General features: G+C 45.3%; 1 protein-coding gene across 1 annotated transcript in view; it reads left to right on the plus strand.

The window, feature by feature from the left end:
• TTC27 (tetratricopeptide repeat domain 27) overlaps positions 1 to 24,658 on the plus strand; it is a 1,783,878-nt gene that overhangs the window by 1,573,586 nt on the left and 185,634 nt on the right. The window contains exon 15 of the mRNA XM_069607906.1: positions 20,268 to 20,320. Within this exon, the coding sequence (XP_069464007.1) occupies positions 20,268 to 20,320 (53 nt within the window). The remainder of the gene's footprint in view (positions 1 to 20,267; positions 20,321 to 24,658) is intronic.

Here is a 24,658-nt window from a genome sequence, read left to right on the forward strand (position 1 = left end):
TGTAGGGAGGGAGGAGCGAACAGGGCTGAGATCAGGAAGCGGGAGGTGGAACAACACTGGACTGCACACGGAGGGAAAAACTATTTTAAATACACAAAAGGTGGCAAATAAGCAGCAGGCTATGGGGGCACTGCCTTAACTCTGGAAAACACAAGTAGTAGTGTCAATTTGAGCCAATTATGGTCCATCCACTCTCCCACGACCGCCACGCACCGCAGCAAGCACAACACCTCAGCCTGATCCTGATCTAAACAGATCAGGAGTGCAGTGGGGAGGGTAGGAGTGGAGGGGGGGGAGTGCAGGCGTGAGGTGGAGAGGGAAGAGTTGAAGAAGAGTAACATTGGATGGTACAGTGTAGAGGGAGAAATCAGTGGGTGAGAAGGATGAAGTACCAGGAGAGAAGGCATAGTTGAGTTCTCAATCCCAGGCTCTTTCCTAGTGGGAGGAGGATAGAATAGTGGCGAGAGATTGGAAGAGGAACATTCGGGCATGCGGGGAAAGAGACCGTGGGGCTTCAGTATCTAGAAGGAACACCCCTGAGAACTAACCTCAACGGCAGTGTAGGTTGTGAGAAACCTGAGGCTATTCTCACTCCTTGACGCCTTCGATCCGCTACGCAGGTGGCCAGGGAAAGGCCATCTTTGTTGGATCCCGACCCTGGGGGTGGAGAAGTGAGAGTGGATCACCTGGGTGGAGGGTCCTCAGGGACTGCGAGGTGGGTGCCCTTGGGCAAGACATGATATCCCCCTTTTCCAAGTCACAACCAAACCAAATCTTCCTCAACCTTTATGGGCTATTTTAAATCGGCTCCCCTCATTTCCCACCATTGACACTTGACAGTACTGGGACGAAGAAAAGGCAAGTTAGAGCAATGAAGACTGCTCTTTTACCACTGTAGTACTGGGATGAGGAAGATGCCTGCTAAGAGTGGTAAAGGTCAGGCATGTCCCTTTCATTGTGGTGAGGCAAGGCTGAATAATCCACACCTGTAGCCTGTTAAAGTACTGCAGGTGTATAAATGGAGCTCAACCCAGTGGAAAAGGGGGAACAACAGTAGAACGACCAGGAGGCCGGTGCAGGAAGCAGAGGACCCTCTAACATAGCATGGGAGTGAGGCCTCCGTGTAGCAGACTGGGAAAGGTGAAGGAAGCCGTCCTGGGAACCTGCCCCTTTCCTTTCCATTCAACATGCTCATTCCCCGTTGGTGGAGAACCACCCCCAGAGTGTCTGGTGTGCAGGCACTGTACCCCCGACACCAAAGGAAGAAGGCTGTGTGATCTGTGCTGTAGAACCAATATTCGAAGCGACCAGTGAGTTTCTGGTAATTGAGAAATCCGGTGCGCGTGTGGAAACTTAAGCATTTCTTGAAATACTTTGCATCGGAGTAATCGCATATGGCAAGAAACATGTTTTTGAAGGTCTCCAAACATTGAACTATTCATTTAAAGTGAAACAAGCAATTGTTGAAGCATAAAATGAAGGGGAAATGAACCCTAAGATAAAGATTTAATTACTGAATACCGAATTAAAACGGTGCTACTAACCAGATGAAGGCCAAAAGAGGAGAAGTTGAAATCCATGCAAACCATCACACATTGAAGAGCTAAAATGAATATAATTCTAAACCAGCCACAGTATGCTGAAATAGAATGTTAAAGGAACAGGCAACCAAAGGATCCTGAAGCTTGATATACAGTGACATTTTCAACATGCGTGAAAGCTACAAAATTATCCAAACTGTACTTAAAAACAATATTTAACTATATTGTGGAAGACGAGGACATTTTTGTGTTTCTTTTTGAAGTGTTGCACTTGGAGCTTGTGGAAAGGAACCATGAGTTCTGACAAGGAACATTTCACTTCAAGGTTGTTTGAATTATGTGACTTGGAATTTGGGGAAGGGCAACCCAAGTCCTATTTGGGGAAGGAGACCCTGAGACCTGAAGATATATTTTTATTTTTTTATTTTATGGTTGATAAAATCAACCTTTCAATATGCAAAATGTCAAGAACAATGAATTAGTTATTACAATCCTTTTTTTTTTTTAAACAGTTAAATAAAAAGAAAAATACAAATGCGATAGGTAGAAAGCAAAAATCAGAACATTAAAATTCAGCATTAATAAGACAAGAAAGGAAATACAGAATCAAGAGAAACTTACAAATGTAGATCATAAAAAAAATTGCATCCAAAAACTGTACAGTTGCTATCTTAACACCCAATGAGACGGATGAGAAAATGCATTGCCACATGTTTTTTTGTATGTTAACATTTTGCTCTTCAAAGAACTTTCCAAAACATTTTGCCCGAATGGAGACCAAATTAGGGCAATGCACCAAACAATGTTCTAATGTTTCTTTTTGGTTAACATTCTTACAAAATCGACACCAAATCTCAGCCTCTCCAATTTGTTTCCTTCTGGCCAGAACGTCGAGAGTCGGCCAGAGATTTAAACGAAAACGAAGAAATTTCTGGCGAGTCTTTGAACAAGGAAATTTGGCCAAATAATCATTAAGCATTTATTTTGGGTTGTAATCCAATCATGATGATATATTTTCTGTTTGGCTCGATTTTCATTTGATAAAAGTAAGTCTAAATCCACAGATGCGTCGGACAGTGCATTCATAGCGAACACGCACCATTTTCTCGAGAATGTCTCATTTCGCATAAGTAGATGACTTGCCACCTTTCCCAGGATATCTAAATTGTTCAAAGACAAGAGACACTTCCGAAAAAAAGCACAGTACTTCCAGATGACAAAGGAAGCCATGGAAAGAGATCCCAATTCAAAACGAACTAGAGGCAAAGGAGTGCACACGGGCAAACGCAAAACCTGTTTCCAGAAGGATGATTCCAATTTATCCCACCACTCAATGGGTCTGGTGGAGAGTGCTTCCGATCCATAGGTCAAAATCGGGAGCACCTTCTGGAGATAGAATGTTAATACATGTCTGACAGTGAACTTGCCAAATTTGCCCATAAGAATCTTTGTTTGGGCGACTAAAGATCGTAATTTGCCAGTGGTTGCTAAATCAAGCTCAAGAGTTGTGGGCATATCAGCCACTATAGTACCCAAATATTTGTAGCTGGGTACCTGAGCTAGAGAGACATTATGTAGTCGCCGAATGAAGGGTTTGATTTTGGTGCCTGAATGACTTTTACAAATCATTGATTGAGTTTTGAAAGTATTGATTTGTAGATGATTTAGATCCACATATGACTCTAGGCCATCCAATAATTTTTGGAGACCAGAATGAGTTTTTGAAATGAGGATCAAATCATCAGCATAGGAATAAAAATCACATAAGGAATTCTGTGCAGGCCCAAACTGGGAGGGTCACTTAAAATCTTGCTTAGATTAAGGCCCAAGTCGTGTATGAAAAAATTGAAGATTGAGGAGGCTAAAATGCACCCCTGCTTCAACCCTCTGAACGTCTGGAATTTTGCAGTCAAGTCCCCACCTAAATTAAGGCGAACTTGCATAAAGGTGTTCGTGTGAAGGAGTACTATTAGGGATACCAAGGAAGGTGGACATTTCCGATTGACCAATTTATGATAGAGTAGGCTACGATCAATTGAATCGAATGCAACCTTAAAGTCAACGAAAGCCAAGTATAAGGTCTGTTTACGGGCCGCATGATCAGAGAGAAGCATATTGAGAGTGATTATATTGGGAGTGGTGCCTAAACCTGCCACAAAGCCTGATTGAAATGGATCATTGAGGTGGACTTCTGACGTCCACTTTTGAAAGTCTCTCGGAATCAGTCGAGAGAAAATCTTCCCAGGGGTATCTAATAGTGCTATCGGCCGGTAGCTGCACGGATCTTTCCTGTTCCCCTTTTTGTAAATGGGGACGACGATTGAATGGGTCCAAGTTTGGGGCAGTTTTTGTGATTTCATGGTGAGGGTGAAGATAGAAAACAAAATGCGCCCCCACACTTCCGGGTGGGCTTTAAGCATGTTGTTGGACAAGCCATCCGGACCACAGGCACCTGATCGACTAGCTTTTTTGATGACCATTAAAATATCATCTACATCAAAGTCTAGGTGAAATGTATTCAGGGCATAAGTGGAGGCTAGGGCAATACTGCCATCAGCCACTTTGTATAAATCAGAAAAATAGGCAATCCAAGCAAATTCGGAGACTTCATTGGCTTGTTTAACAACTTGCGATCCAGTTGTAGCTTGGTTAAGATGGGACCACACTCTAGCAATATTTTTGCTCTGAACTGCAGCCAATAGAAGTTGGCTATCAAGGTGATAAAGTTTGGCACGTCTTGCTCTGACCCAATTTTTGTATTTAGTTTTGAGATTAATAAGATGCTTATTCTGAGTGTTAATGGGAAGTTTCAATGCTGCTCTTTTCTGCTGATGAAAGAGGCGTTTGCGATCTCTAGTTTCTCTGTCAAAAACATGTAGAGGTGGAATAGAATATGTACGCTTAGACAGAGAACTAGACGCAAGAGGCTGAAAAAGATGAAGCATGTCAGAGTAGCAGACACTTGAAGTAGTGGAATTTGACACTGATAAACAACCATGAAGGGAGATTAGGGCTTGCTCCGTCCCTCTGAGTCTATTACCCGCGTTATTGACCTTAAATTGACACTTAGCAATATTATCTCTGCGCAAAATGGAATTATCACAATATTGCAAAACAGCAGTTACTTGCTTATGATCACTCAAATCCGAGTGCACAATTTCAAAATCCAACACATCACAAAATAAGATGACATTTGTGTACATATAATCAATAATAGATGAGAAGAGCCCCTAGACCAGGTTGAAACTGGAGGGATATCGAAAGAAAATGCTCCATTAAGCCTATTGAGATCATGGTGTTTGGCAAATTGTTCCCATTTTTTTATGCAAGATGAATTGGTTCTGCTGTTGGAATGAACGCAGTCCAAATTAAAATCTCCCGCAATTAATAATTTGTGAACAGAACCATCCAATAAGGTTAGAGACAGTATATCACACAGGGCTCTAAGGAAGCATTTGTCCGTGATCCCCACCGGATTCCAATAGATGTTAATAATGGCATATGATGTTGATGACAATATCAATATCGACATTTGAATGAAGGCATTAGGAGACGCCCAGGGAGAGAGACTAGAGTAACTATCAGCTTGGATTGCGGTCAATAACCCACCAAAGGGACGGCCACTATGACCTTGATGAGCCACTATGGTGAGTACATCATGGGCATCCCAAATAATAGGATCAACAGTAAGCCATGTTTCCTGCAATAAAATTAATTTACATTTTGACAAAAAGCTGGAATCATTGTTCAGTAACTGCGAATGCCCCCTTGTGTTCCAGCTAATAACAGTGAAATAACTAGGCTCCACAACTTGGACTAGTTAGTGCTGGACAAGTGGATCAAGAGCAGAACGTGGACTTCTCGGCTCCTGAGATTGGGGTCTATGGTTACGATGGAAAGCTGACCTACTTGACAACTGCTGTTGGAGAGAAGAGGAGTCCTCAGCCGCTTCCAAAGAAATCTCAAAGCCCAAATCACATAGTTGTCTCCGTGCTGCCCATATTGCATTCTGAATGACTCGTGATTGCATCCATAATCGAACCGAGTGCATGTTATGCTTGTCAAAAAAGTCAACTAAAGCTATGTCGACAAGTGAGTTAATATTTTCTAGAGCAGGAACATCAGAAAAAATGTTCAAGATTGAACCGCGATTTAAGACATATTGAGGACACGGAAGTGGCCTGCATTTTAATTGTAGGCAAAAATTGGCTGGACACTTAGGGGTAGGCCTGGAGACCGAGGATCCTTTACTCAACGCCGAAGAAACTGGTGCATTTATGGCAGATGGTTTGGACTCCTTTTGACAGACAGCTTGCAGTAATTCAAGCAATTCCGGGGCAATTTCCGCTAACAGTGAACGTCTGGAAAAGCCAGCGGGTGCTTGTAAGTCTGAGGGAGGCAGGGGCTCGGCATCTATCATGGGAGGGCGAGCAAGAGAGCCGGCGGAAGGAGCCGTTATGGAGGCCGTTGTTGGTGGTGGCAGGTGGGTTTTGCTCAAAGGACATTTAGTTAAGGGAGACTGAATAGGAAGAAATAATTTTTGGCCAAGGTGAGCATGGCCAGACATGTAAGCATCAACAGCATAACGAATTTCCTGCCGATGGAAGTCCACAGGCAAGATAGTGTCACTAACGCCTGTGGAAGGCCCTTTGGGAGGGCGTACAAGTGAGCCGGCGGCAGGAGCCGTTATGCAGGCCGTTGTTGGTGATGGCAGGTGTGTTGTTCTCAAAGGGCATTTAGTTAAAGATGACTGAGTAGGAAGAGATAGTTTTTGGCCAAGGTGAACATTGCCAGACATGTAAGCATCAACAGCATGACGAATTTCCTGCCCATGGAGATCCACAGGCAAGATGGTGTCACTAACGCCTGTGGGAGGCCCTTTGGAAGGCAGTATGGAGGGTTGGGGGGTATTGCCCATTTCAGTTAGCGGAGCATGAGGAGGAATGATGGAGGAAGCCTCAGCATTGGATGCTGGAGTACGTACTATAGACATTTGGTGATATTTCTTTGCCACAGCAGAGGAAGCAATAAGAGCACTTTTTTTGGGAAGATGAAGTTGACGAAAGAAGCTTTTCATTTTTGAAGAGTTATCTGTTTTTGTGGCTGGAAGGTTTTTGGATTTTTTACACTGAGACTTTGCAAGGGTTGAGGGGCCAGCACATGAGGCAATTGGAGTGAAAATATTATAAGGAACACTTGGGGGAGCTAGAATTCCAGTATTGGGTGGGGGGGGCAACTGAATTGGTTGAAAGAGCAGGCGCCGTGGCTGTGTTATCCAAAATAATGCCTTCAATGAGTGGCACTGCAGGTAATAAAGAAGGATGGACTTGGTTAGAACATGTTACTAATTGTACCTCAAACGAGGTTTGAATACCTAATGATGCTGTAAGAGCCAGTGGGCGATCACTTGCATCAATTAGCCCAGGAACATGAGAATGTGTTTGCTGTAACAGTGAAGTAGCATGCTCTTGCCAGGCTAAATCTTATCCAACTTTTGAGAGTGATCACACATATTGTTAATCGCTGAGTCAAAAAGTGTGGATAACGTTTGTAGTGAGACATGCATGGCAGATAAAGTAAGATTGACCATATTATTGGTCATAGCTTCCTCATCCACTTTGCCAGAAGGACCTAGTGGTGCTGCGCTACGTCGTGGTGTCGGTGCAAGGTATGAAGCTTCAATTTCAGAACAGTTGAGATCAATCTCTGAAAACATGACTGGAGAGCGTGACAAGTTTAGACAGGATTTCTCAGGCAAAAGTTGTTGGGAAAAGCCTGATGGATTCAAATCCAAATTGATAACTGCAGCTTCCGCAGGCACATAGGCAGCCGACGCGGCTTCAATCACTGCCGCAGATGAAAGCGGTAAATTGTGGAGTAACATGCTGTCGGACAAGGAAATACAGGACACAAGACTACCACAAGTCGAAGGATTTAGAGAAACAGGAGTTTGGCCCCGCGCTTCAGTAGCCACTTTAGTGTAGGGTAGAGGTAATCTATCCTTTGAAGTTAAACACGGCGCACATGTGGCTTGTGAAGCTAAGGGAACTCGCAAATTATCAAGCAAAGTTGTTTCTTTACAAAAGGGCCGAATATCAGGCAATGATGGACCTCTAAAACAAACTTTGCTGCCATTACGACCACGGCTCAAAACCGGCGTTGAGCAGCGTGATAGTGCTGGCAGTTTATTTTTTTTTGATAGTTGTGCATTATCTAACAAAACATTGCGAGAAGGATTTGAGCCCCCAGGTTGGAGAGCTGGGGGCATCCCCATAGTCAAAGTTGGCAGTCTAGCCTGCATAGTGGTTCAATCTGTAGCCCACTCGGCGAACAGAGGAAACACACAAAACCTCGCTGTACACAAACAGCAGCAGAAACAATTCGTAAAACAAACAAAACAAAAACGCCCAAAATAATGCCTCGCTGAAAGCTCGAAAGCTAGACAGCGAGACAGCACCACTCAGCTGAACCACTCCTCTGAACGCGCGCGCTGAAGATAAGGCGTCAGCTGCAACTAGGAGGCGGAGCCAGGCGAGGCGGGCCAAGGCAGCACAAAGGCAGCAAGGTTCCAGGAAAGGCACACAGACTCCTGTAGAAAAGCGCCAGGGAGCAGCACCACAGCGAGACAGCACCACTCAGCTGAACCACTCCTCTGAACTATTGTATTCTAACTCTAAAAAGGGGATTCTGAGATTTGTTGAACTGTTTTCTACTTGGGGAAGGGAGCTGAAAGAAAGCTGGGAGCTAGAAGAAGCTCAGGACTTTGTGTTGAACACGGTTTTCTTTTTAGTTGCTGCTATCCCTACACATTGTATAAATTATAGTTGTGAGGGCAGGCCTAGGTTTTGGACACATACATATTCCTAAATTTAACTCTTTGACTCTGACTTTCCTTAGTTTTATTTAGGTTGGGAAATCCCACCTTGGCATAGGGCAAGTTAGGCCTTTCTCCATCCTGACATTTAAGTTAATAAAATTGATAATTTATTGGAATCTGTTGTCTCTGTCCTTCATGATGCCTTCACAAGGTCCAGCCTATGAAGTGCTAAAGGGATGTCAGACAGATAAGGCAGTTGCCTTTAAACCCTCACTGACAGCGAGGCAGAACCTAGATAGCCAGCTCTAGATACTTAGGGATGCCTGGGCTAGAGAAGGCACTGCTTCTTCTAGACAAGAGATGAATGTAAACACGTATAGCATTTCCAAGAATTTCTAAGTTTCCTCAAACTCTGAAGTTTGTGCTTCAACGCCATCTGGTATCAATTTTTGTTAATCTGATCTTGTTGGCCAACATCAGTCTCCTCGCGCCTTAAAACACTTGTGTATAGGCGCATTACAAATTCCAGATCATGTCATATTTCCTATACTTTTGGGGGGCATTACTCGACTCTTAGAATTGGATTGACAGGACATAACTTCAGACTGATTGGTCCTTCAGGTAGCAGGCCTCCCAAAAACCCACGTCGCCTTTGCCTCCCCCAGAACTGCTCCTTCCCCAAGAAATCACTCTGGAACTGATGAAGGGAATTGTGGAGCTTGTTCCGGCAGCAGGAATAAGGAAAGGCTGGTGTCCCATTGCTTTCTGGACTCTGTGGCCGGTCAGGAGGAGACAAGCCAGTTTTTGGTATTCTTGAAACTCTTTTATTTAAAAAAAGACTGAAACAGGCCTCACTATCCCTAATCTATGGATTTCACTGCCTAGACAAACTAACTAAGGTGCATCTTACTAACCTACTAACTAGTCATCTGTTTTGATGTCCAAAGTAAATAGTCTGTCCTCCGTCCCAAAGCTAAGCTGCTGTGTCCCTACCACTGAGACAAAAATAACAAAAGACAAGGGGAATTACTCATTTCTTCTGGATAGGCTTCTTCAGCCTGAGTAGACCATTTTGAGATACTGTTTTGCAATCTCTTAGATTAATTTATTGAGTTCCTCTAGGGCAGCACTATTCACACTGTGGGGCACGCCCCCACAGGGGGCTGCAGCTGCATCCCTGGGGGGCTGTGAGAGCCTTGAAGGAAATGTAAAAAAAACCAACACATTTTTATTTTTATATTGGAAGAAATGGACAGGGGCTGTTCACATGGTAGGCTGAAACTTGAAACTGTCTCAGGAACCAATGAAAAATTGGCCTGCAGTTGTTCATTCCTTTAGTCACAGACTGTTTGAATAGTACTTAAAGAATATTTATTCAGCAACAATGGTCAAAATTATTAACTGCATAGTGAAGTGACTCATCAAACTGGCCCACATTGGCCAAAAAGGTGGCCCATTTGACTGGCCCACACTAGCATTTTACATTTTTGGTACAGGCATTGACCTATTGCCCTATAGGCCAGTCAGAGCCTGGCGGCTCATCCGTAATGGCGAGGGGGCGCCCACCCAGTGGCCCCTCACCCATTATTGATGAGCTCAGAAGCTAGCCCAGTGAAACAATGAGCACTCCCTCAGCTTCTTTTCCCAGCTGAGGGAGTTCTCCTGGGCTGGCTGAACTGTCAAATGGTAATGGTAACACTATTTCCCTTTGACAGTTCAGTTCAGTTCCACACCGGCACATGCACACTGAGTCATGCAAGACTTGGGCGTTTTGCTTTGCCAGCATTGCATAGTTCATTGGAAATGCTGGCTGGGGCACTGCATGTCTGTATGTGTGAGGGGGAGCTCCTGCACCTCCTCTCACATGCGGACAGAGCAGCCTGGAGCAGGGTGTTTCAGCACCCACATGCAGGCCAATGCAGAAGGCACGTTTGTTAATTTTTTATTTTTTATATAAACATGTTTATGGATGTTTGTATGCTTGCGTTATGAGTGAGTGTATGGTGATGGGTGCTCGTGTGAATGATAGTGATTGCTTTATGAATGTGTGTGTGTGTGTTTTTTTGGTCCATTGAGCTGATTTTGGCAATTGGTGGATAGAGGGGGGAAGGAGGGGGTTGTACAACAAAGGCATTTTTGCACAATCCCCCTACCTACCTGCCAATATCAGCTTTCCTTCTGAGGCGCTGTGGAGCCCAGGTGACAGGGATAGTATTTTTTGACTGGATTTCTATCATAGATGTCCTGTAAAAAATGTAATGCCTGCCCCCTGGTACCCTCAGCACCAATTGCAAACTTTTTGGCTATTTACCCATTTTCTTTTAAAAATATGCTCTACAATGCAACACTTTAACCCATTTATTTAAAAGAAATTCACGGGAGGAAAACCCCCCGAACCACCCTTGATTGATTCGGGCTCCCTCACTGCGCTCGGTCGCTATGGCATTTCTGGGGGACATAGTTATTCCCCTCCACTTACAAAATTCACCAGCCGCCACTGTCCCTTGGACTGTTGGGAACGGGATGGGGGAGCCCAGGGATTGTGGTGGGAGCAGGATGGGAAGGAAACATGGGATAGTGGTGGGAGCAGGGTGGGGAGAGCCCAGGGTGTGTGATGGGGTAGGGAGAGCCCAGGGACTGGGTAGGAGTGGGAGGAGGGAGCCCAACGACTTTGATGGGAGCAGGTGGGGGAGCCCAGAGACTATACTGGGAGTAGGGTGCGGTAACGGCATGTAATACATACTGTCCATTTGGCATTTGGAGGGGGGGGCGGCCTGCCCAAATTCTGCACAGGTTAGCCCAGGCCAAAAAAGTTTGAAGACCACTGCTCTAGGGGACTTTTCCAAGTCTTTGGCTCCCCTATTCGTTCTCTTTGTATTCTTCTCCCCAGCATTATGGGCTTTGAAAATTCTTGTACAATGCTTTTCGTTAGTATCTCTGAAAGTCTCTTCTTCTTTGAGATTACTAGGGATACTGAATCCCTCTTTATGTGGTACTTGTTCTGTGTTTCTGTAGTTCTTGAACTCCTTATGAACAAGACATTTGATATCGTAATCCTCCTCCTCCGATTCACTGCCTTTCCCCTAATAGCAGACCCAATAGTTATTCGTATTTTCTTGTCCAGTTCTTAAATTGTTGAGACGATTAAAATAAGTTTCGTACTGGTTCTTCTTAGTTTCGCACTTTTCACTGGGACGAGTAGGCTTAGTCCCAGAGGTTCTCTCACTCGTCTTCGTTTCGGGCCACTTACTGGGATGAGTAGGCTGGTGGTACTCTTTATCCCAGTGTTCCCTCCCAGATCTCCTGCCATTCCTGTTACCTTGCTTCCCACGGGTTGGCGTCACCGGGCCTGCTCGCAGGATAGGGACTTCCATTGTGGTCAGGACAGCTTTGGTTCTTGTTCCGATTCCTTGTTTCTTCTCTGCAGCATCCATGCTCCAGCGGTCTCGGCTTTGTTGCAGACTGAAAGGTCCGCCTCGCCTGGGTCACGCACTGCCCTCAACTGCATCTCTGATCTGGGATTTTCTTCCCCCTCACTCTACTGCATCAGCTTCCTGAGTGTTAATTGCCCAAGGAACCTTGTTGCTTCCTCCCAATGGAGGATCTCCTGGTCTTACTTCCAACTTGGCTGATTTGAAACTCCTGTGTTTCCCTTTTCACGAACAGTAGTCCATCTTCCCTTTTTATGATAGGTTTGTGGGTCCTCGCTAGAGGAGGATTATAGTCAGTTTTCTCTTAGTTGAGCACTCTTCATTTTGTTCATTCTTCCTCATCACACTAGTGTTGGTTATCAACAACTGAGTAATCGAAATTACTCGCTCAGCATTTTTCTTAGTCACACTGGTTTTACTATATTGCTCCTCAGTTTGGATCAGAGGTTTTATGTCACAATAACAAACAGTGGCTTGGGTTGTTCTGAGCGGGAGAATTTACAAAGGTGATTGTGGTGATGACCGTCTTCACAGTCTCAGGGTGTGTATATTTACTTAATTTGCTCCTGTTGCCCAGCCAGAGTCGTCAAATCTAGAAGATCTCAAGACGGCATGCACTCTGCTCTGCAAGTTAGGTTACTCCATAAACCTAAAAAATCCCCTTCTGACCCCCTACAAGCCCCTGCAGTTAATGGGGCAGTCTTAAAAAGGAAGTTTTGTACATGGCTTTCCCTCCCTGAGCATGCCGATCATCCAGACCACAGCATCCCTCTTCCATCCCAACAGACGAGACCAGGAGACATCCTTCCACATCCGCTTAATGCAGCGCAGGGTAGTTCCTCAGACTTTGTAATTCTTCTACCATCAAGCAAAGTTTTGACTTCACAGGTCCTGAAGAACAATGCCACCAACATGAATTACATCAACAAGATGGGAAGTGTAGGGTTATGCAGACTGTGCAGGGAAGCCATGCTCCTTTGGTTTTGAGCATTCAGATGAAGGGAACAATGACAGCATCCCGCCTTGCCAGCAATCTGAACACTCAGGCGGACATGCTAAATTGGGTCTTGGGGGTATGGCATGAGTAGAACTAAATATGGGAGGTTGTGGATCAATTCTTCTTAATGTGCGAAATTCCCTATATCAACTTGTTCACTTACAGTTTGACAAGAAGTACAAGATATTATATTCTAGGGTGTTCCCGAATAGGGAATCCTTGGGTGATTGACTGTTGATTTCTGGGGAATTTGACCTGATCTGTGATTCCCACCGTTCTGGCCGATTCCTCTGGTGCCTTGGAAGTTCAAGGAGAGCGGAACAAATATGATCTTGATAGCTCTGGACTCGTCATGGAGGACTTGGTATCCAGTCATACTTGACATGCTGGTTAGCGCTCACTGAAGGATCCCATAGAAGGAAGATATTATTGTGCCAACTTTCTACACACCAATACCAGTACACTGAGCCTACATGCTTGGCTATTGAGAGGTTAAAGTACAACCTCTGAGGAAGTTCTTGGCACAGTGCTCTCTTCGAGGTGCCCTTCTAACAAGTCCATCTATGCTTTTAGCTTGTGCCAGTCCAGAAGTTGGTGCCATCATAGAGAGCTTTCCACATTCTCATGCCCACTGACATGGTTTCCCACGCTTTTCCGGTTGTTCGCAAATTTGGGTCTGAATCTTGGTATTTAAAGTTATCTTGCCGCTCTTTCCATATTCAAGAGGACATCTAAGCACGTTTTATATTTCGCTGTCCATTTCTTTAGTTTCTTAAGGGCATCACAGTGCATATATGCCCAAACCCTTTTGTATTTTCTCATGTGGAACTTAATTTGGTTTCAGTTTTCCTGCAGCTGCTCTATTTAAGTCTATTCCATCATGTCCCTTGAGACTTTTGTCTTTTAAGTTCGCCTTCCTGGTGACCTTTGTAAGGAAGGCATGGCACCAACAGTAAGACAGACGCAAGTGACCACAGTTCAAGGGTGTTTATTGAACTTCAAAAAAAGGGTGTGATAAACACCTATCTAATCCTAAATGTACAGATGGGAGCAAGTTACGACCATCAAATAATAACACAGTCCTAGTTGTGTCTTGTCAAAATAAAAGTGCCTATACTAAAAAAAACAATTGCCAATCCTTACCTCTAAATACAAATAGTGTGGGAAACAAGGTTATGAAAAAAGAAAAAAGTGTTCAAAATGATATGTCAAAATGTTAAGGCCGTTGGCCTCCTTTCCCCACTTTTTCAGCACGGGGCAGGCGGTTCACTGGAGCAAAGCACAATCTCTGGTTTCTTTAGCAGGAGGATACAGTACAAGCAATAGCATCAGGACCTTCAACACACAAGTCTCCTTGCTCTCAAAGTCTCTTCACCTCGTAACCAAATAAACAAGAAGTTCCTTTCCTCTTTAGATTCTCACAAGTATTCACTTTAGGTGATAAACTATTCACCCCGTATGACCCTCAGCCGGACTCTGATCCCTTTAGCACAATGTTCGTCATTTTGGATCCCCCTCATCCGGGCTCAGATCTGTTCTATACAATTTCGTAGGATATTCCTTTTTCGGGTGACTCACGGTTCAGCCCGGATCCCTCTCAGCTGGGCCCAGATCCCTTTAACACAATTAGTCTCCCTGAGCCAGGCTCGGACCGATGTCAATTTTACATCACGTATCAAAGACTTTCGAATGTGCACAGGGTTTGGCTTGACCCGTTGCAGGACCACTTCAATTTCATAATTCCTTTTCTTTTAACGTTCATTACCTTTCAGTTGGATACCTAGCAGAGACTTTCAAATAAGCACCCACGTGATGCCGGGCCACTCTGTCTACGGTATCGTATCTTAGCTTCAAAGTTCAGTCACTCATCTGCTCTTTTAATTATATTTGCAATGCTTGCAACATATGCTTCATACGCTGTTCTCTTCAATTTTCTTTATATAATGTTGCCGCTTACAACCTTGGTTTCCACACAGACCAGTTTGGTATCAGTCTCCCCAAATCACCGCTGTGCTGGCATCACTGGTGCTGCTTTGTTAGAAGAGCCAAGGACAGTAGCACTGTGGCAAATGCCTTGACTATCGACGCGGGAGAGTCCCGGATACCTCCAACACACAATGCAGTATTCTTCAACTTTCATTCCAGTTCTTACATTTCCTATTATCGAATGCTCAGGAAAGATATGGTCTTTCGGTGAAAAGGTCAAGGGCACTTCCCTCCTTGAAATCCTCTTCTGTCTTGCCTTCTTCCACCTCGTATTAAACTGCCATCTTGGAACTGCTGCTTCCTCATGTGCTTTGCCTTGTTCAGTGTGTACTTTCGTGCTCTGCTTTTTATCAGTGTGGAGAAGGGTGATGGAAGTCAGGTGTGTGTAATGATCAGTAATTGCCTGACCCTGTCTGACCATGGTAGTGGGACATGTCAGGTATACGGCTCAGGTGTTAGTCTGTTTTCCCTCACAGTGAGTTGTAAATGAGAACGTGTTTGTGTCAGAAAAGGGGGGGTGGCTGGTTGAGTCCCACATATCTTGCCTGGTAGGAGGGGGTAAAGGTGTTTCAGGGAAGGGGATACTACATCTCGCCATCCGATGTCCCACCTCCACTCCCTGAAGACCCCCCCCCCCCATCCATGTGATCCTCCCGCCACTGGTCCTTCCCCGGGAACTGGATCCAAAAGTGATGGCCATGTCCTGGTCACCTGGATGACAGATCCCCGGGGACTAGCAGGTGAGACACCTTCAGGTTTCTCACAGGGTATTAACGGCATCTGGGGAGATGGGAGACCGTGACCTTACTGCCACTAGAACCTTCCCTGGAGAAAAGGGCATTTGAATACAACTGTTGGGAGATGGGATGAAAAAAGGTAAGGGGATTCCCTGGAGGGCTGTGGCATTGAGCACCCACCCAGGCCTTGAGGGGGATGCTGTGACCTGGTCCACATATGTCTGCTGCGGTCTGCTGGTACCCAGGGCCTGGGCTGCCTGACCAGAGGAGCCTGGGCTCCGACCTGGCCTGGGGAACTGTCGGCCCACTTTGGGCCCAGATCAGTTGGGCCTGTAAGGAGCGAGCTCCAACCTAGAGCCGAGTGAGTGGGGGTGGCCTCAGACTAGGCACCATGGCCTGGGGCCAGGCCGGAGACTAACTAAGCCCTGCACCATGTGTGCGGTGCGACCCTGGTGAAGATGGCATCGGCCAATGGAGAGAAGTCAACCAGCCCCGGGGCCAGATGGGGTGGTCTGTGGGGTGCTGACAAACCCTGCCGGCCCAGGCTGCATGTTGGGGTAGTCCGCACCGATCAGGAGCCTGGGAGGCCTACACCCATCCTGGGGCTACACTGGTTGGGCAGCAATGGAAAGGAACGTGAGGCTTTGCAGTAGCCCGTTGTGCATTGGGATCCTGTCAGCCACATCTACCACTATGAGGAGTGCCGTAGACGTACCTACCCAGCTAGGCAGAGCCTGGGTGGGGAGTAGCGTGGAACTCGACCGCTAGGGCCGATCACCACTCAAGGAAAAGAGCGCAGGCTGCCTGAAAGAAATATCGATACGCCACCATGTGGGAAATGGGGCTGCCTATAGCCCAGTTAGCAAGTGCCATGCACCACCAAGGAGGGAAGGGGCTGAAGGTGCCGTGCAGTCCCAACAGCTGCACCACCACAGTGGAAATACAAAGGCTCTAGTAAAACCCTGAGGGACAGGATAAAGGCCTGTGGCAGCCACCCACTGGAGATGGGTCCATTCAGGACTCAAGATCTGGAGGCAACAACAAAAGATCAAGAAGCAGCTGCTCTCATTGCTTGTAAATTGACAGTATATGTTACCTTTAAGGATGCAAGTCATTTGGTTATGGCATACTGAAGTGCCCAATTTTAGTTGAAACAAAGGAATTGGGGAGTATTAAAGAAAGTTAACAGTTGGAATTTTGGACACCTAAAGAAGGTATGCATTGGGGCCTGGTAGGTCAAGGGGAACGGCCTGATGGGTTTAATCCCTTAACCCCATTGATAAGGGGAGAGCCGTAACTGGGGTAGTTGGTATAGAATATGGGCAGGGGTATTGTAGAGGTAGATTATGATGGCCTGTGTTGTTTTTTAGTATCATCGCCCGCAAAGGTTAAAACCTCCCAACCTAAAGTACTGTGCCCTATTACTATCATGGAATATGCAGAATGTAGCCTGATCTCCTGTCGGAATATTTAACGTCTGTGTTGCAGGTTGCTCAGCGCCCTTTCCCTCCCAACTGGTCTGGAGAGTGGGGATGGTTCCTGTGTGGACCGTCCCTTGCCTGAGAGAAAGGTGTGGACAAATGCCACCAGGGCAGAAGCACCAGCAGTACATGTACATCTCCCCCTGCAACCTTTTTACAATTCACTAAGATGAAAAGTTGCCCCGCGGAACAGACTTTCATTCTTACCCAAATTTTTCTCTGAATTCAATTTTCAACAAAAAATGCATCTCTGGTGTTCTTTTGACCTTTTTATCCAACTAAGGTGAAAGAACCATTCTAACGGTGTGACCAGAGAAGAGCCCTTACAATCTACCTTGAATTCCGACTGTATGGCCAACTTTTTGTTGGGTTCTATGTTAAAACGAAGAATAAAGCTATTTTAAAACAACCGATCTCTAGATCAATTGTTCTTTGCAATATGACTTTCTGTGAACTGATTCGCAAGGTGATTTCAGAGGAGCAGTGTGCCCATACCATGAGAGGTCGGGCTGCAACCTCTGCTTTGCAGAGGGTTGTACCTCTACTGGGCATTTGCCAGACTGCCACCTGGGTTTCTTAACACATCTTCACCAACATTATAATCTTGTGTCCCTGACTGGCTTCCTTCTACTAATGGCACCATCTCATCCTTCTATGGGCTCCAGAACCTTCTAGTGGAATGTGTGAGAAACCTGAAGTCCTCCTTACTTCCTTCTCCCCATAATCCTCTGCTCAGGGGGCCAGGGAAAGGCCATCACTTTTGGATCCAGACCCTGGGGGGGGAATATGCGAGGGACGATCACCTGGGTGGAGGAGATTTGGGGAATGGAGCGGAGGGTGTCATTTGGTGAGACACGGTATTCCCTGTTTCCATTCCACAATGAACCTTCCATCCATGAAGCCTTTATAGGGTATTGTCAACCCCACACCCTTTCTTCCTTGATAAATGGCCCTAAGGTAAATCATCCCTATAGAGGGACAAGGAAGAGAACAAGAAAGTGAAAACCTTATGCGAGTAGACTAGACCCACTTTTACCTCCTCTGATTAAATCCAGAAAGTATCAAAGTACATCCTACCCTTCTCTAACCTTCATAGGTAATTACCAATCTTCACCACTGTTACACACTCCAACTGTATCCCATTCAGGTCCCTTTAAGACTGAGACTAGGAAGAGGCAACTAGGAGTAATGTACACTTCCACCTATTCACACCACTTTGGTGCTGGGACGAGGAAGAGGACTGTAGAGCACCATTCTAAAGGTCAGGCATGTCCCAGTGATGGAGGTAACTGTAGTCCGGCAAAGGAATTTCACCTGCATCCCCTTGAGTGGCTACAGGTGCATATAAAAAGAAATGACCCACATGGAGAAGAACTGCCTGGGGAAGCCATGGCGATGTGGGGCAGGCTGGAGAGAAGGGGCCAGTGAAAAAGATGCTGATGGCTGCAGGAGAGCGAGAAGGATGCTGAGGCTGCAGAGAGCCAAGAGAGAGAGTCGAGAGCCTCGCAGAACACCAATCCGCATGACCCCAACAGGAGTTTGGAAGACACAGAAATCTCCACTACGTTGCAGGAGGCAGCAAGAGCATCCAGAAGAGGCGAGCATGGCTTGCTGGTGCTCACGATGTGAGAGAGAGGAGTGAGTGAAAGCAGAAGAGGGTCTGCCAGAAGTACTTACCAAATATTGAATACCGATCTAAAGATAAACTATGCAGGATATATGAAAATACTGCACGAGTGGTGAGAAAGTGTTGTGTATTTACAAACGGAATGAAAATAAGGAAAAAGCATTTATGAACAATGGGAAAGCGCAAAACCAAGTTAAAACAAATAATGAGAGTTTGTGAAGCACATGAAATGCAAATGAGAAGCACTATTGGTTAGTGTGACAGCAAGGTGGTGATAAGGAATAAACACCACAAACTGAATTGTATGAAAGTCACGTTGGCAGAGTCAAGAGACTGCCAAGAAGAAACAGGAGTACAGATGGACTAATGTCACAAGTGCATAGAAGAAACATGTGGTGGCAAAGTAGTCCAATGAGAACCAGTGAACGTTATAAAGTGCCATGGGTTATCAGTTGTGTGACCTGTGATGGGTGGACTGTGTATGGTCCAACAACCGTGCCTTGACTGAATAACCCCTACTTGGAGAGAGCCAAGGAAAATAGAGAGATGGACGTTATTTTTCCTCCCTGGTATGAACGTGACTAAAGAGAAGGAAAAGCCAAGTGAATGGCTAGAAAGCCTAAAACATTACCATTTATGCTGAAAGCTGACCAAGTTGAATTAACTGTGAACTGTGTTGAACTTGGGGAAGGGAACCCTGAGGTTGTTTGGAACTGGGTTGAACAAAGCCTTTTTGTGGAACCGTTTTGAACCTGAGGACGAAAAAGCTGAAAATGAGCCAGGAGCTCGAAGATGTTTGGAACTTTACTTTGAACACTGTTTCTTTGGTTGCCGACATCCCTACACATTGTAAAGTGGTCATTGTGAGGGCAAGCATAGGTTTTGGACACAGACAGATTTTGGAGTTGAACTTTGACACAGCCTATCCTGTTTCTTTTTGTCAGGAAATCCCACCTTAGCATAGGGCAAGTTGGGCTTTACTGACATTTGAGAAATAAAAGCTTTATTTTAGAAAAGTGAACTGTAGTCTGTCTTACTTCGATGCCTTCACACATGGTTTTGGGAGTCTTTTGGAAGATGAGGAATCTGGTGGAGGACTGTATCCATTGGAAAAACAAATTACTTACCTTCAGTAATGTTCTTTCTGATAGAGACGAAAATTCCTCCTACAGGTTCGTCCCCGCCCAATGCCTCTAAATTTAAGTTCTCTAGAATTCTGCAATTGGATTTTTTGCAATTCATTTTGGGAAATGTTTTCAGTGCCACAGTTTGATCCTTTCTGGCGGATGCTGGAGGTCGAAGGTAGCACTAAGAACATTGCACTTGCAGCTCCTAGTATATACATGGTTGATGTCACTTTCAGCACCTAGAGGCGCCAAGAAGCAGTGACAATGCTGGCCTCGAAGTGGAACAGTGCCGCCTGGTGCCTTTTGAAAGACTTTTGCAGACTGTACCTGAAAAGGATTTAAGGAGATGAGAAATCTGTGGGAGAAGTTATCATAGCCATCAGAAAGCACATTACCGAAGGCAAGTAATTTGTTTGTCTGATTGAGGTAATGAAAGTCTCAGTTAAATGCATGCATTGTTGTACAAGCACACCAAGAAAATGTTTTATGACATTTTAATGTGAAATTCTTGTTATAATTTCAGAATGCAGAGGCTTGGAACAATTTATCAACCGCATACATCAGGTTGAAACAGAAGTAAGTATTTCAGATGCGTTTCAGAGCCCTGAGGCGAATATGTAATTAGCTATTACTTGTTTTCCTTTCCACTCGGCACATCCAAAATGTCAATCTGTAAATATGGGTGCACTTGGGAGCTGCCATCGCTGCTGTCAAGCACAGTATGGTTGTTGGTTGCTAGAACAGAAATTATGTCATAAAAGTGTAGCGTACATGTTGGTGTTGTGACTCGAGCTGGAAACACAAGACTCTTCTTAAAGGTGGGCTGCTTGAAAAGCTGGCTCATTTTCATGTTTGATGGATAGAGCTTGTTTAGGGAAAATGTTATTTAAGTAAATTGGCACGGTATTAGTGATCTGCAGTCAAATTCAATGCGTCTGTGCTCACCTAAAGTAAAAAGGGTGTCCTTGGTGGTTGCGTAAAAGCGAGTTTTTCAAAGTCCCCACATTGCATAGATTTCTTTGCACATAGTCCAAAGACTTCAAATGAGGACACACACAGTCTCTATCTTAAAAAATCTTAATGTTTTATGCAGGTATCACCAAAATCATGGAATGCCCCCCACTTCATTTAGCCACATTTAGTGAGTCCAGCACACTGATGAAAGGTTGCTTACTCTGTATTTTATGGCAAGTACTATCTGTTCTAAAGAAAATCCATACCCTCCACTTGTTTTGACTGATGCAGCTTTTTAGTCTTCGGGAGTTTTTTCATCGAGCATATGCACACACTCTTTATATTGTTGAATAAGGGATTCTATTTCTTTTGAAGGCTTTTACATTGAATTGCAAGCTAGGTGTACCAGGGAATTTAACATATATGATGGCTCAACTGGACAAACTTTCCAAATGCACAAATTGAATAAAGCATGATAACCAAGCCTTTTTGTGTGTTACCTTGTCATGTAGTGCTGTTTGGGAAGCCCTTTGTGAACTATATCGTGAATTTTTCTAAACATACTTTTTGAGCTATGACTGATAATTCCAGTCTTTAGTATTTGCCCAGATTTCCAAGACTGAAGATGAACAGGCATATGTTGTTTAAGGTTTTTGTTATGTTCTTCATACCCCTGTGAAGCTGCTTCAGTGTGCTTGCGCTGGTAAGCGGCACACATAAAAAGGTAATCAGTGGCGTGAGGATAAGCCAGGCTGCTATTGAAGTGGTGGCACTCTGACTAAATAATCCTACAGCTGCAGAGGGGGATGTATGTCAGAGAAAGCTTAAGGATATATAGATGACAGTGGATGACTGATGTAAAATGGGAAATGACTCGCGCCCTAGGTGAACGCTATACTGAAGAAGTGGAATTTCAGACCACTTCCGAACTTCAGGATGTCTTTTTCATGACTATGGCATAGATTGGGGGGGGGCGCATTCCATAGTTTAGGTCCTTGGTTGGAAGTTTCTACCACTGAATCATCTGCATCTTTACTTGTGGAGGGTGAGGAAGTTGTGGGCAGTTGATCTCCCGTGCCTAGTTGGCATGTGGGACTTGAAGATCTTGGGGAGTTAGTCTGCGGTATGACCGTATAACTCCTTATGCACAGAATGTTAAAAGGTGATCTGTTCATGATTGGTATCCGAAGAAGTGAGCACAGTGTGTGCACTAAATATGTACCCGACTTAATACTTTTGTGCTCTCTGCAGAGGCATTCCCGCAAGACCTGCATAAACTGCATCTCAGCTGGAAAAATCGTTATGCGAACCCTGCCAAGATAAAAGCTAAATCAAGGGAAGGAGAATGGTCATGTAAAAGGGATGGATTTAGGCTTGTGTTTTTAGTTGAAAGTGTATTTGTTTGCAAATAGGGTTAGCGTGCAGGGTGAAGTACGTGTTTCTTCCACATAGTGTGGCTAATGAAGTTAAATAAAAGTGGATATGGTGTTTAATTTAACACCAGACATGAGGAGTTTCAGTTAAGTCCTCAAAGAAAAGTAGGTGAGTTCAAGGCACAAATACACACGGGATCGAACGGAATTACCAGTGGGTGACAATAAAATAGCATTTATATAACAGTTGATGAATGGCTGAAGGCTTGAGGGACACTAACGACCACAGCTGTCCCTAGTGAGCAGTGAAAGAACATACACATAGTGCAGATACGTCTTTCTTAGGATTTTTGGGTTTTGGGATGCATCCAGTCTTGTTCTGTTTCCTTATCCATGTCAGGTTCAATGTATGGGCTAGGAGGAGGCGTGTGGTGCTAAGAAAACATTAGCGCATAGCTTGTGCTGTGTCATGACCCTTGCCCCTGGCCCTCACTGGCAAGTCAGCCTTCCAGTTAGGGCCAGGTCAAGGGCCTTAAAACCTCATCCAAGACTCTCTTGGAGTCAGTCCTGGCGCCTTTAGAGCCAGGCTTATAACCATCATGAAGACCAACATTAGAATGGGACTATTTACTTGGGACTATTTAACTTGGGGGGGGGGGGGTGGGGTTCAGCCAACATGGAGGCACACACATAGCTCAGTTACAAGGAACTGAACTATGCGGTCTAGTCTTTTGGGAGTGGCAGGCCTGGGACTATTTTACCTGGACTGCTTTCCCTGAGACTATTTAAACCGCACCCAAACAGCAGAACATGCTTTGTGTTAGTCTGCTGTGGGCAGCATAACGCTCACCGTGTCCAGTTCTTTGATGCCAGTTTACCTGAAACCAAGGACCTGCAGAGAGAAAGAACACTACGAAACTTACGTGGAATAGTATCCTGTCTTCGATCCATCGCTGACTTTCCACTCACCTGAAGGTACAAACTCCATCATCCGGCACCGTATGCATCCTGGAATACCATAACCTGGAAAGAGAAGAAAGAAAGACTGCATTAGTAAGAGTCTACTCGCATTTCCTCCCGAATGAAGAAAGCCACACAAATCTTACCTGGGTAGTCATCTCCTGGTCGGTATCATTGCTGGAACATTACGGAGCTCAGCGAGGAACATCGCAACCTGCAAGGAGAGAAAAGACACAGGTAAGCAATATAAAAGGTGAAACAGCGCCGCGCATAGCGCATTACTATGCCGACAGCATCGCTCACACCGCACTTTCGCCTGCCGGCCCATGCTCATCTTCAAACTGCATGACAACACCAAAATACCTTTCCATACCTAAAAGGAAAGAAGCAAGACATTATTCGAACTAAGAGGAACATAAGAACTACATATAAAGACTGTAAAGCAGCAAACCTACGGAGTCGCAGCAGGCCTGGATACCCACAGTGGGGCTTGCATCAGTGAAGTAACTTGGTGGCTACTCGCCCCCCACATCTACGCGCCCCTGCCACGAGGAGCAGGACGGAGAATCCACCTTTTACAATATTAAGGTGAGGAGAAGGCCCAAGGGGGAGGAAGGAGTTGAGGCCAAGGGAGGTGGGAAAACATAAAGACAATCTGGTATTGAATCCAGCTCTCCTATATTGCAGACCCATCTTTAACCAGAGGCCTTACCAAGGGACCGGGAGAGGGTTTGAGAGTGCAAATCATCCAACCAGGGCTGGGTGGCGTCCCCGTGGATACCAGGTGAGCGTAACATACTGAGATAGGAACTACATTTCCCAGCAGCATTGGGAGGGAATTGTAGTCCTTCTATGCTCGCGCTTCCCCAGCTGATGTGAATTACCGGGTCTATTTCTGCGCCGGCCTCCCGTGTCCAGGTGCAGATTATTGAAGCGTGAGGCACGGCCGGTCACAGCAGCATGCAGGAAGTTTTCTGGTGTTTTTTTTCCGACGACGAAGGATTGCTAGTTTCACTCCCGGGCCACGGGCGGTGAATTCCAGGCAGGAGATTATCCGAAGCAGCACGGCTACTTCCATGAACGCAGTGAAGCAACTGTAGCCTGGCTCACGGCTGTGATAAGGCACTGCTGGGCATATTTTCACTGCGTCATCTCTTCAGGTCCGGGTGGTCCCGTGGGGCGCCCGGACAGTCAGATAAGTTCACGCATATCTATTGAGATGTGTAAATGACTGCATAACTTCAAACAAAGTCTTATTTGAGTCCGGGAAAACTACTGGTGATACAAGTGCAAAGTGTGAAATGGGGCCAAGCCCATTTGTTGTGATTTCTAGAACTTGGCAAGACTGATGCATTCACGTTTTATGTTTTTGGAATCTTGTTAACAACACTGTATGTTTGGCAGAAGGCATCCCAGCCCACCCGCGCCCCATCATGCATGAGTTTTTGCACTGACTGAGAGACTAACACATTAAGGGGGTCCTGTTTATGTTCACAAGTTTCTATGTTGGCTGAGTGCGGCTTTGCTTGCCCAAAGGGCCATGAGAATGTTTTCTTCATGTAGGGTGACACCCTTGTTAGTTCCATTCGCTCTGCTTCATGTGAGTTTTGGGCATTTATGTGTTCAT

This window comes from Ambystoma mexicanum, chromosome 4q, assembly GCF_040938575.1.
Source record: "Ambystoma mexicanum isolate Mex_15411 chromosome 4q, UKY_AmexF1_1, whole genome shotgun sequence".
Lineage (NCBI taxonomy): Eukaryota > Metazoa > Chordata > Amphibia > Caudata > Ambystomatidae > Ambystoma > Ambystoma mexicanum.